General features: G+C 37.5%; 4 protein-coding genes across 27 annotated transcripts in view; 2 read left to right on the forward strand and 2 right to left on the reverse strand.

The window, feature by feature from the left end:
- tsen2 (TSEN2 tRNA splicing endonuclease subunit) overlaps nt 1–13943 on the forward strand; it is a 226119-nt gene that overhangs the window by 211254 nt on the left and 922 nt on the right. For 3 of the 5 annotated variants that reach the window (XM_028824421.2, XM_051921483.1, XM_051921484.1), the window contains exons 5-9: nt 638–1175; nt 3716–3790; nt 4007–4057; nt 12561–12699; nt 13801–13837. In XM_028824421.2, the coding sequence (XP_028680254.2) occupies nt 638–1175; nt 3716–3790; nt 4007–4057; nt 12561–12699; nt 13801–13837 (840 nt within the window). The remainder of the gene's footprint in view (nt 1–637; nt 1176–3715; nt 3791–4006; nt 4058–12560; nt 12700–13800; nt 13838–13943) is intronic. The other 2 variants (XM_028824422.2, XR_003718902.2) reach the window with 2 other exon arrangements.
- Nucleotides 1–13943, reverse strand: part of mkrn2os.2 (MKRN2 opposite strand, tandem duplicate 2) — a 211981-nt gene that overhangs the window by 189754 nt on the left and 8284 nt on the right. The window lies entirely within an intron of this gene.
- The window catches only part of LOC127525814 (E3 ubiquitin-protein ligase makorin-2-like), a 218235-nt gene that overhangs the window by 154077 nt on the left and 50215 nt on the right, over nt 1–13943 (forward strand). The window lies entirely within an intron of this gene.
- Nucleotides 1–13943, reverse strand: part of raf1b (Raf-1 proto-oncogene, serine/threonine kinase b) — a 303901-nt gene that overhangs the window by 141494 nt on the left and 148464 nt on the right. The gene's annotated exons all lie outside the window — the stretch shown is intronic.

Below are 13943 nucleotides of genomic sequence, written 5' to 3' on the forward strand. Positions count from 1 at the left end.
GTTATTTCCTCATAGAATTCCCTTTTATAAAGGGTGATAATATTTATCATTTTCCAGTCCTTTGGAATTTCTCCAGTACGCACTGAGTTCCTAAAAATATGCGTTGAGGGTTTATATATGTACTCGCTTACTTCCTTAAGAACTAGAGGATATGATTTTATCAGGTTCACTTCCTCACTTGTGAAGACCTCAGAAAAATGTGAGTTTAGAGGATCTGCTATTTCACTGTCTGTATTTTTTAATTCCCCTTTACGATTCCTGATGCACTTCACTTCTTCCTTTCATCCATTATTGGGGATCTAATCCTTCATGGACCTCTATTTTAGGTTGAAAAATGACAAATTTCTATTACAATCGAGAATGTTTAGACTTTAAACATTTAAATTAAAGAACACATTTTAATATTTTAAAGTATTTAATGCATCTATTCTTGTTTATTATGTACTTTTACCTTATAAAGTAAACCATTACATTTCTTGTGAACACCCCAAATTAGGATGGCTTACACTAATTCAGGCTTTCTTCATTTTCTTTGTCAAAACAAAGTTTGCTTTTTATGTTTGTAGTAAAATGTTTTTCCATTCTTTCTGTCTTTATTATTGTTATTGTGCATTGACTGTTCTTTGTGCCCATTCAGGTACCAGCTGCACTTGAGTTGGGTGAGACAAATCCTGTACTCGCAGGGAATAGATGAAGAAGCTGTAGAAAAAATTCTTGAAAGGTATACAGAGATTGGCCCTCTGACAAGTGCTGAAGGGGTTTTAACCCTTAATGATCAGTCTGAGGAACTAAACTCCTTAACAGCAATGGATGAACATAATATGGATGGCACGGTCTCAAAAAATTGCAAACATTCACCTTCAGAATTAGAGCAACAGCCAAGCAGTCCACATCGAAAGAAGCCACGACGTCAAGGAGATCCTAAATATGACCCTCTAGCTGAAATGTATGCTCAAGAGCCCGAGCCAATAGACCAAGATGCTTTATCTAAAGTAAAATGTGAAAGGCATGATGATTTTTTGGTGCACTGTGGCTGCCATCTGCAGGAACAAGTACTTACTGAGTTGACCACCATATCTGAACCAAGTGTGAGGCCAGCCTTCTCAAATAAATATGAATATGTGCTAGTGAAGCAAGGTGAAGATGTTGGCAAGCAGGTAGACCTCTCACAAAATGTAAGTGCAGATATTTTGTTTGCTTACATCACAGCCAGATTTAATTGCTAAAAGTGTAGCAGAGTAAAGCTTCTTAACTTCCTTAGGGAAAGTTCATTTTTGACGAAAATATCAGAAACTAGAAGATAAATATATATTTTTTTTATCCTTTAAAGTAATTTGGTAATTTAGGAGAAATTTTGACACCTCCCCAGCTCAATTAAGTAGTTACCACAAGATAACTAAAATTGGGCAGTGATGCCAAACCCTTCAAATGGCAATGTATATTTAGAAAAGTTTAAAAAAAAAAGTTATGCTAGTAAGAAGAAATAAACATTGCTTCCTTAGGTATTTAATTAAGAACCATATTTACACGATTCTTCATTAGGGGGATAAGGGACAATTGTGATAGTGCTGCAGCGCCCTCTGTTGGGTGTCACAGCATTCAAAATATGTGACCAGTAATGTATATAGATAATTAAACATTATTCAATGGTTATTTAAAACTACTGGCAATTAGCATCAGTTATAATAGCAGGTGAGAGTGATCTTTTTAGATAATTGAAAAAAAATGTATACTTTTGGAAGAAAACCAATAACAACCTTCAGTTTGTATCACATCACAAAGGTAAATTTGCGTCATCGCGTACTTGACCTGCACAGATGGCTACTGGCCATTAACATTTTATATTGTTTTACAGATAATGTAATCCATCCACTTCAGTGTCAAGGCAGAAGCCTACCCTTACAGCATTCAGCACAAGGCAGAAATCGACACTGTTAACAAATCTTAGCTGACCAGAAAAAAAATAAACAAAAACAGTATATGAACACTGGCAAAAGAGACATTTAGCCATCTTTATAGAAGCTAGCGGCAAACCTTGCTTGTGCACAAAATGTCATTTGGGGAAACAGCAGGATGTTGGGTTAGCACTTCTCTGGCTACTATTACTGCAGTCTAGTTCAATGATTTCAAGTAAGATATCAATTCTGTTCAAGTTCCCTTGAAAGTCATCATACTTTCCTTCATGACAAAAGATTTGTACAAATATTTATCCATTCAGTATTTCTAATGTGAATTCATATGCTGTAACAATTTATTTCCAAAGTCAAATTAAACTATTATCTGTACATACAGTATTTAACTGAAACGCAAAAGTTAGTTTTTGCATAAGTATTCAAGCCCTACACATTGATACTTTGTCAAGAACCCTTTTGCTGCAATAACAGGCTTAATTCTTTTGGAGTAAGTATGTACCAGTTTTGCGCATTGTTCACAGTGATGCTTCCTCACTCTTCTTGGCAGAAGTTATAGAGATCCTCCAGGTTGGTGGACAGCAGTTTTCAAATAGTGGCACAGATTCTTAGCAGGGTCCCAAAACATTCACCATTTTGTTTTTGAGCCATTCCAGTGTTGCTTTATCCTTATGCTTAGGGTGACTGTTATGTTGAAAGATGAATCTTCTCCAGAGCAGTAGGTTCACAGCAGATGAACAGGTTCTGTCCTGCAATATTGTGTCCATCCATTATCCCGTCAACTCTGACAAGGTTCCCAGACTCAGTGCATGAAGAGCATCCCCATAGTATGATGCTGCCATCACCATATTTCACCCAAGGTGTGATGTTTCTAAAGACATTGGCTGTGTTAGTTTTATGCCACACATACCTCTTTGAAGTCTGCCCAGAAAGTTATATTTTGTTGTCATCTGACCATAAAACCTTCTTCCACATCTTAACTAGGTCTTATTTTTTGTAGCAAGTGCCATGCGTTTTTTATGTTGACCTTCTTAAGGAATGGCTTTTTTTCTTGCTACCTTCCCGTAGAGACCTGTTTTATGGAGAGCTCTTGAAATTCTGGACCAATGCACCTTCACTCCATTTTCAGCCAAAGAGCATTGCAGACAGTTGGATTTGTAGTTGCCTCTCTCGCCAGTCGACATCTTTCTCTGATGTTTAGTTTTGAGTGACAGTATATTGTAGTAAGAGTCTGGGTGCTGTGATGAATCTTCCACTTTCTAATGATGGATCCAACTGTGCTTAACAGGGCATTCAAACTCTTCGGTATTTATGATATGAATCAAGTCTATATTTTTTATTAGCATTTAAATTTTGTTTTTTAGTACCAAGACCTGATACAAATTTCTCATGCTATTCTCAATTGAACATCATTTTATTAATAAGATCTTCCTTTTTTGAAATATTTAATGTTGTTAATCTCTTCTAAGGAGTCTTTCTAGGATTTAAGCCACATAATTAGTAAAAGTTATTCATAGCATCCTTTCAAATGCACAAAATGTTTATGTAGAATTGTTAGGAGTGTTTCTGTGAACATGTATGCATACCAGTCATAGTGGAGTTAGGCTACCAGTTTAAAATACTGTAACTGAGTATTATTACTCTATTACTCTACATTATTATATCTCCAATGTAAGTGTAGATCATTTTGAAAAAAATGTTAAAATTGTATTGTACTTTTGTGTTGTATTTTTTGTCTTTGATAGGTGATAATGAAGAATTTGATCTTAAATTTGAGCATAATAACTTTTTGTTTGTTTCATTAGAAGAATTCACCAAGACTGGTATGTAAGATTAACCCTTATCGGGTTATTGAATACCTTCAGCTAAGTTTGGAAGAGGTGAGTCTAAACTCATTTGACCATTGGTTCTGTCGATTCACTTCCACTGCTGCTGCTTACCAATCTTGTTTCAATCTTAAAATAAGTAATTGTAGTAACTGCATCAGAAAGTTGTTTTAAGAAAGCTTTTGTGTGTCTCACCAATTTATTTCTTTTAAGATACAATGTAGAGTAAGATGCTGATATTTTTATGTTGTCGAATTCTTTGTTTTTCAGGCATTTTTCTTGGTCTATGCATTGGGATGTCTGTCTGTATACTTCAATAAGGTAATTTAGTGCATTTTGTGCAGTAACTAGTAATGTGAGTTATACTGTTAGGGTTGGGTGATAACAACAAAATGTTCATATTTTCATTAGATAACTTGATATTTTAGACAGGATTTAATTGGCTTAGAACAGCAGAGACTGTGCATCAGTTACTTGGACAGGATACTTGATAAATACTAGGATTTTCATCCTAATCAGGCCTGTACACGTTAAAAGTTCAAGGTACCCTTGACTTCAAGGATCCTAGCAGACTCCCTGGAAATGCTTGTTCTGTCAGCAAACTAAACACAAATATCATGGAAAACCTTCAAGGTTGTGATGATTTCTGATTTTCTTTCAATATATTGTGTATCAGTTTTTTTTTTTCTTCTAAATCTTATCAAAACAAGTCATAAAATTGATCTTGTTAAAAGCATCTATGCATATATATATATATATATATATATATATATATATATATATATATATAAAGCAATGGCTTAACTGAATTGTAAATTGCTGGAATCCACATCCATGATCTTTGACGATGTCATAAAAGACATTTCATGGTAACATTATCTCTCAAAGCTCTATATGATTAAGATCTTTCAAAAGCCTCATCTATAACTTATAGTGTCTCTATAAACTCTGGGGCTTTGATAGTGGATTAAAAATACATTGAAAAACCTTGTACAAAAATATCGAAGAATGTCTTTTAGACATTTTATCTTTTAAGTGACTAACCTCTGATAGCTTTATGAAGTAGTGCAGCTGATATTAGTCACCTGCTTATTATTTATTTTGAGTATCCTCTTCTTTTCCTCCAGTTCACACTCAGCACCCTGTCATCCACATCAGCATTAATAATCTTCACTTACTGACTGGCATTAACTGGAGTTTCTTTCTATTTGGAATAATTGCTGTGTGGCTGAGGGGATCATTAACATTATCCATCCATCCATTTTCCAACCCGCTGAATCCGAACACAGGGTCACGGGGGTCAGCTAGAGCCAATCCCAGCCAACACAGGGCACAAGGCAGGAAACAATCCTGGGCAGGGTGCTAACCCACCGCAGGACACACACAAACACACCCACACACCAAGCACACACTAGGGCCAATTTAGAATCGCCAATCCACCTAACCTGCATGTCTTTGGACTGTGGGAGGAAACCGGAGCCCCCGGAGGAAACCCACGCAGACACGGGGAGAACATGCAAACTCCACGCAGGGAGGACCCGGGAAGCGAACCCAGGTCCCCAGATCTCCCAACTGCGAGGCAGCAGCGCTACCCACTGCGCCATCGTGCCGCCCGTCATTAACATTATTTTAGCATATAATTAGAAAATTCATGAACTTCATGAAGTACTAAAACTTGTTAATTAAAATAATATAAAATCATTCAATTAGTGTAGCAAGCAAGGTCTTTTCAACTTGGATAATATTCTTAACAGTGAGTAAATGGACAAAACAATTAGAGATGAAAATCCTTAAGATGTAAACATAATAGTCAGTTTTATTTGGTTGTACAAGTTGCCACATTCCTAAATATTGATTTAGTGTTTATTCTATAAAGAAAACTGGCAGGGAGTATTTAAACACAGAAATATAAGCACACATCAAATGATGTAATAAACAGATGTATATACTTCGTCTTGATTGCTGTTACAGGCAGAATTTAGGAAATTTCACTTTAATAATCAAAGCAAATTTTTGTTTTAGTGGTTAGTGGTATTTTAGCTTGCATTTGTTTAAATGTCACTGTATAAATAAGTTTAGTTACAATTAAATGTGGGGGAACATCAAAGGTTCTTTATTTCAGCGCTAGCATCTAGGTACAGCTGCTTGCCAACCTGTTGGAGTAGTTAGAATTGGAGCGCTAGCAAAGAATTTAGGAAGCTGAAAATAACTACCTACTACAAAAAAGCAGACAAACAACCAAAACAACAACAACTGAACCCAAAAAAGTAATGCAAACTCCCCTAACTCTCTTCAATAAAAAACAACTGCTGAAGTAAAAGATTGAAGGAGACTCCATTCAAAAGACTATAAGAGTGATTTTGATGTTATTAAGCAATAGCATTTTATTTAATTGCATAATACATATCTCTCTATTATAAAAAAAAATCCTGTAGAGAAACAGTATGGCTACGATACGTGATCCTCACGTTAAGATCACGGAAGACACTTAAAAGACCTGCGAGACTAGAGAGATTGGCCAAGGAGTGTCATGCGGGGGCCTTAAACATGAGACTTTGTGCCTAGAGGTTGACCCAGGACTGTCTCGCGATGACGTAGAACATGAGATTCTTGCAAGACACACCCTACTTACAAATAAATAAGAGCAAGGGTGGCCAGCAACACACTCACTCGTGTTTTGGCTTTGAGCACACACAGATCTAGGGCTCTCAACGCATATAAAGCTTATAAGGACAATATGTTATAAATGAAATGTAGACGACAAAGTGAAGAAGAAAGCAGCGTGGAGAAAAGAGACTCAAGAGCGTTGGAGAGACAAAAAAGAAAAAGAATGATCTAGGTGCAAATTCAGAAAATAAGGAAAGTAATTATCAGCCTGGAACAAGTGGAATTGAAAAAAAAGCATGTCCAATTGGGACGTTGGCGCTATGCACATGCAGAGCAGGTTAGAGATTATGAAAGCAGTGGAAATCGAAAGGCTCAAAAAAAAAAACAGTTGGAGTGATACACATGTGGAGAAAGTTAAAGAATGTGAAAGTAGGAAAATTAGAAAGTATAAAAAAAGAAAGTAAAGATCGCAGGAGCACAAACAAACGGAAATTATTACTCGGAAAGGGGAAAATAATCAGCACGGACCAGGTGTCATTGGAAAAAAAAGCAGGATAAAGCGAGGTCAGAAATAAAAGACCGAGTAGAAAACAAAGTAAAACGTCATAGAGGTTAAAACACAAGGAGGCCAAACACATGCAGAGCAGGTTAGAGATAATGAAAACTGGAATTCAAAAGACTCAAAAAAAAAAAAAAAAAAACGTTGGCGCTATGCACATGCAGCGCAAGATACAGAATATGAAAGCAGAAAAAAAACGACTGTCAAAAAAAAAGTAAACATCGCATTAGCGCAAAGAAAGAGAAATTACTACTCGCAGAAATAACGAAAAGGCGAATAGAGATCGAATATATGGACATAGGTAATATGTCAGAAGTATATAAATATTGTAAGGCTTTGAAGTTTAAGTCAGAGAATTTCAAAAACGTGTTTTACCTCACATGCATTTATTGGCTACTTTGCAAAAAAAAATTATTAACTGCTGCTGATGTAGATTGATTTCTCTGTGCTGAAATTTCAAACAGAAAGCTATCCTGAATTATGGTACAGAGTCATTAAACACATCTCATGGACCTCATTAAAAAGATTCAGCACGTTGGGACTCGAAAGATTCCAAATATTGTTTTTAAAGAAGTTCAGAAAAAAAAGTGAAACTAATGAAATAGCAACAATTCAAAGAAAAAAAAATCTTAAAAGTGTGTATCCGGAAAAAAAAAAACGGGTTGGCGAGTGAAGCGAGCAGGGGGCAAAGCCCCCTAGTATGCAATAAAGAAGATGTAGCGATCGTGACAGATTTTAACTTTTCAAACAGTGTTTGATGAACCCCTCTTGGAAATACAAAACAGGAAACTGAAATAGTGCCAATGGGAAAGAACTGTTTTCTCATTTAGTTTGTTTCATGATAGATGGTGTCACTTCAGAGACATCCTAATTCAGGCTCAAAATAAAATAATTTTATTCAAAAAACAAATAAAACAAAAATAGTAAAGAAATGCCCAAAATGGATAAATAACAACGCCATTAAAAATGTATGAGTAAAAAGATCACGTACAATAAAAATTAAAAAGCCAGCCATATAATTCTGACTTGGAGGAGAGTAACCAAATACTTCCCAGGTCTAAAGGGCATCGCCTGCTCTGACACGCTCAGGGAGTTGAACGTCTTTAATCCCAAACAGAGGGGGCTATGTGAGGAGCTAATTCAGGTCTTGTCAAAGGCATTGATAAAGTGGATGCAGCAGGATTCTTTTCAACCAAATAGCAACTCATGTATATGAGGGCAGCAATGGAAATTAAGAGGAAGTGTATTTAAGGCTAAAGCCGGGGCACTTTTTCCATTCAAAGAGTTGTGGGAATCTGGAACAAACTAACGAGGAATGCAATTGAAGCAGAAATCTTGACAACCTTTAAAAAGTATCTGGATGATCTATTCAAACAACTTGGCTATTTGCTAAATAAATGAGCTTGATGGTCTCCTCTCATCTGTCAAACTTATTTTTGTGAGTTATTTAATAATCTAAAGAAAATGACACCAACAAAATAAAGCCTAGCATTCTCAAAGCCATATAGTCCAGTCCAAGGTCACTGGGGGGGCTGGTCACAAAGTAGAAGCCAGGCTGCCAGTCCATTGCAGATAAGACGTGCAAAATAACTGGTTACTTTTATAAACAAAAAATTATTAAAAGTGTACTGTTTTCTTGCACACAAAGAATTCAAGGTATATTCATTCTGACATAATGCCTGCACTGTATTTGCATTGCTGATGTGGAAGAACCAACCATGGAAACAAAACCGAAAATGTGTGCTTTGTGGGTGTTACTACTAGCTTACTAACCAGTAAGCTGAATTTGTTACCCTTATTATGTACTGTCACCAATATAACTTCGTAAATTTTCTGTTAAAACAATTAACTTATTGCATTAATCAAAACATTTCCTAAATAATACAACATTAAAATCTTACTTTGAGTCATCTGACTTTGTCTAAAGCAGGGGTCTCCAACCTTTTTTCCCCTGCAAGCTACTTTTACAAAATGAAAATGGCCAAGAGCTACTCATGTTTTCTAACGTTTATTCTCATAGCTTATTTTTTTTTTTTGTTCTTTATTTCGCCTTATACAATTTCTTGTATTAGGAATTTGGTAGTTTTCGCATACCCCTTGGGGTCAGAGCGCAGGGTCAGCCATTGTACAGCACCCCTGGAGCAATTACAGGTTAAGGGCCTTGCTCAAGGGCCCAGCAGAGCAGTGGCCTTATTGGCAGTGACGGGGATTTGAACCGGCAACCTTCGGGATACCAGCGCAGATCCTTAGCCTCAGAGCCACCACTCTGCCCCAAACAAACCCAAACAAACTGAAAAAGCTTGTTTTGCCTGAACATTTACAAAATGTTGGTGTCCAGAACTCACATTTTGCATTACATCACAAAAAATATTTTGTTCACCTGCAAGTGCATTTTGTATGTCTGTATGCATTTTCTAGTGTATCTTACGATATTGAATTAAAACATGAATGCTGTGAAAACAAAACAGTGCAATTCGAAATACACAAATATGACTTATTCATTTGTCACTTTGTTCCATGTCACTGTTTCACTTTATTCACATGTCCAGTTGCATGTGTGATGTGTTTTTTAGTTAGTCATATGACTGGCACTCGTGGAGTCAACAAGAGAGGCAGGTGTATGGTGGAGTGGAGCCACTAAGGTTCACTGTTATGGAGTCATTTAAATGTTCGTCTGTCAGTCTTGTTCTGAGCTTTGATTTCATGACGTTCATGTCAGACACACAGAGGTATGGAGACCCAAACAAAGCAGACATTTTCAGAGATGGTGAAGATTCTTATAGTTATCTGGCTCTACTAAGCTCTCCAATGCTGACAATGCTGTTGAGAATTTAACTGCACATTATTTTGAAGGTTTACTAATATACAGTGCATCCTGAAAGTATTCACAGCGCATCACTTTTTCCACATTTTGTTATGTTACAGCCTTATTCCAAAATGGATTAAATTCATTTTTTTTCCTCAGAATTCTACACACAACGCCCCATAATGACGTGAAAAAAGTTTACTTGAGATTTTTGCAAATATATTAATAACAAAATTGAGAAAGCACATGTACATAAGTATTCAGAGCCTTTGCCGTGAAGCTCAAAATTGAGCTCAGGTGCATTCTGTTTCCCCTGATCATCCTTGAGATGTTTCTGCAGCTTAATTGGAGTCCACCTGTGGTAAATTCAGTTGATTAGACATGATTTGGAAAGGCACACACCTGTCTATATAAGGTCCCACTGTTGACAGTTCATGTCAGAGCACAAACCAAGCATGAAGTCAAAGGAATTGTCTAGACCTCCGAGACAGGATTGTCTCCAGGCACAAATCTGGGGAAGGTTACAGAAAAATTTCTGCTGCTTGGAAGGTCCCAATGAGCACAGTGGCCTCCATCATCCATAAGTGGAAGAAGTTCGAAACCACCAGGACTCTTCCTAGAACTGGCCGGCCATCTAAACTGAGCGATTGGGGGAGAAGGGCCTTAGTCAGGGAGGTGACCAAGAACCCAATGGTCACTCTGTCAGAACTCCAGAGGTCCTCTGTGGAGAGATGAGAACCTTCCAGAAGGACAACAATATCTGCAGCAATCCACCAATCAGGCCTGTATGGTAGAGTGGCCAGACGGAAGCCACTCCTTAGTAAAAGGCACATGGCAGCCCTCCTGGAGTTTGCCAAAAGGCACCTGAAACACTCTCAGACCATGAGAAAGAAAATTCTCTGGTCTGATGAGACAAAGACTGAACTCTTTGGTGTGAATGCCAGGCGTCACGTTTGGAGGAAACCAGGCGCTGCTCATCACTAGGCCAATACCATCCCTACAGTGAAGCATGGTGGTGGCAGCATCATGCTGTGGGGATGTTTTTCAGTGGCAGGGACTGGGAGACTAGTCAGGATAAAGGGAAAGATGACTGCAGCAATGTACAGAGACATCCTGGATAAAAACCTGCTCCAGAGCGCTCTTGACCTCAGACTGGGGCGACGGTTCATCTTTCAGCAGGACAACGACCCTAAGCACACAGCCAAGATATCAAAGGAGTGGCTTCAGGACAACTCTGTGAATGTCCTTGAGTGGCCCAGCCAGAGCCCAGACTTGAATCTGATTGAACATCTCTGGAGAGATCTTAAAATGGCTGTGCACCAACGCTTCCCATCCAACCTGATGGAGCTTGAGAGGTGCTGCAAAGAGGAATGGGCAAAACTGGCCAAGGGTAGGTGTGCCAAGCTTGTGGCATCATATTCAAAAAGACTTGAGGCTGTAATTGCTGCCAAAGGTGCATCGACAAAGTATTGAGCAAAGGCTGTGAATACTTATGTACATGTGATTTCTCAGTTTTTTTATTTTTAATAAATTAGCAAAAACCTCAAGTAAACTTTTTTCATGTTGTCATTATGGGGTGTTGTGTGTAGAATTCTGAGGGAAACAATGAATTTAATCCATTTTGACTGTAACATAACAAAATGTGGAAAAAGTGATGCGCTGTGAATACTTTCCGGATGCACTGTATATATATATATATAAAATACAATGTCTCTCTTTATATCTGTCTGCTTTTCACTAGAGAACTACTTAACGGATTTGGATCGGGTTTTTTTCTATAATTTGCTTGAACATTCCAGTTGATTTTGCGGCTTCTTTCATTTCGCTATGTATCAGAGTTTGCTTACGGTACCGATTTATCTGTGCGAATGCGAGATTCACGCAACGGGCCGAAGGGAGGGGCCTTCCTCACTCCCTCACCAGCTTTGGGGTGTGTTCCTTAACTCCGCTTAGCTAGCGAACAAGAGAACAATTGAATTAAACTTTGTTTGATATTTAAAATAAAGTTGTTACTTAGGTCTTGATGAGTTTTAACCCGGATATTCTCTTAAGTGTATGCCACATTGAAAAGATAGTTTGCAATTCAGATTGTGGATCGTGATATGATTTTTTGGAAAGATCGCCCACCCCAAATTTGACTAATCAAGTTTTCAAATTTATGTAGGATTCATTAACCCTTTGGCGAGCTACTTGGAAAGGGGTTATGAGCCACTGGTAGTATTTTGGAAATAAGCATCTTTAAGTGCAAACATTAAAAACTTCAGGAGGAGCAGGACAGAATACAGATATCCCAGTCATTTTAATATAGTGCACCGCCAATTAATGAAATTAGAATAGTGAATATGTTTACAAGCATAGTTGAAATATTACCTAAAAGTACAAAACACTCTACAAGAAAATGCAAAACCACCTGCATTGAACCTGCTTATGCGAATCCCCATTACAATACAAGCCTGTCAGTTCATTTTCCAAACTAGTTTTGGCAGCACTGGGATGTGCAAGGCAGGAATCAACCCAGGAATGGAAGTCCACTTATCACAGGGAACACCCAAGCACTCGCCCATAGTCTGCACTGATGACCCAGCTTATAACAGACCATTAACCTAACATACATAACTGTGGGAATTGAAAGGAAAAATCGTAGTTTCCAAGGTAAAAACCCACACAGGCTGTGAGCAGACCAGAATTTGAGAACGGTCACCTGGAACTGTGAGACAGCAGTGTTTTTATGCCTGAATATGGCCTTCCACGTCTAAATATGTAGAGATGTCCTTAAGAGGTTATTTTTGTATTTATCATTTTACCATATTTTCAATAAACCAAATCTCCACAATATTTTTTTTCCTCTCCAGGAACCACTGACAATCCTTAAACTTTGGGAAGTTTTTAGTGATGCAGACCCAAACTTCAGACCTAAATATATGGTATACCACCACTTTCGCAGCAAAGGTTGGGTGCCAAAGCCCGGGATGAAGTATGGAACCGACTTCTGTAAGTGGATGTTGATCCTGACATATGTGGACTTTATGCATGAAGGCATTCTGTAATATTACCCTAAATTTCTAAATCTTAGCCAATACAAGGATTTATTCCACACATTTGAACGATCTTAATGAAATGATTGCCCATGGACGCTTAGCACGTGTAAAGTCATTATTTTAATTCTATCTCGGTTGAAGGCTGATGACAGTTGATTGAAAAAGAAATACAGTACATATTTTTATATTAGTTTTAACTATCAATATGATGCTGAGTATGGCAGATAATCACAGATAACACTAATATACGTTTTAGATGATAAGGCTCCATTTCAGTTCTTTTACCTTTATTTGTATCCTTCAGATGTCAGCCCAGCACTGACAATCTAAGTCAAATCACTTTATTTGTAATTTTTTTAGAATTTTAAAAACTTGCTCTTGAATTATTTTTTATATTTTATTAAGCACATTTAAATGGACTGTTCTTAATATTCCTGCACTTTTTCCATATTTTTACAACATGCAAGTAAATTTGAAAGTATATTTGAAAATGCAAGCAGCACTTTCCGATAATTACTGTTGCAGCTTAGTAAGTTCAGTGTTTGGTTGCAGTCATCTAGGATGTTAAAGGCAAGGTAATAGTGTAAGACATTCCAGGGAACCTGCTGAATAATTTAGCCGTGTTGAGCAGTAATTTCCTTGCAGTATCTTCTACCTCTTGGCAGAGAAACTTGTCACCATTGACCTACCTCCGGCACGTTGCGCAGAGACACTATTTGCAAGCTCATTAGTAGCAGCGCAGTCTGTGATTTCACAGCCATGATCAAAATAGCTGTTTGATGTTTGTTTGTTTGATCTTACTGTACATTGTAGAATCTTTCATTACTGAGCCCTTTGTCTTTGTTGATGGAGGTAAAAGCTGAGTGAACTGGCTGTGTACTTAGGCCGTGATTTGTCCTGCCTGGCACCTTCTGCTTTCACACTTCCAATGCTACACGGGTTTCTCTGACAGGCAGAGACTTGGCTAGCTCAGTTGAAAAGCTGATAACAAAAAGCATATTTGATATTTCTGGATATTTCAATTCACAAATTCTTTTTATCTCTGTCTCAACAGTACTGTACAGGAAGGGGCCACCATTTTACCATGCAAGGTCAGTTTCCAGAACTGCTGGGCATATTCTGTACTTAGCACACAGCCCCAGTTCCTAATGTACATACTTCACTGATTGACTTTATTGCAAAAAAGAAGAAAAAAAC

This window comes from Erpetoichthys calabaricus, chromosome 18 (genome assembly GCF_900747795.2).
Source record: "Erpetoichthys calabaricus chromosome 18, fErpCal1.3, whole genome shotgun sequence".
Taxonomy (NCBI): Eukaryota; Metazoa; Chordata; class Cladistia; order Polypteriformes; family Polypteridae; genus Erpetoichthys; species Erpetoichthys calabaricus.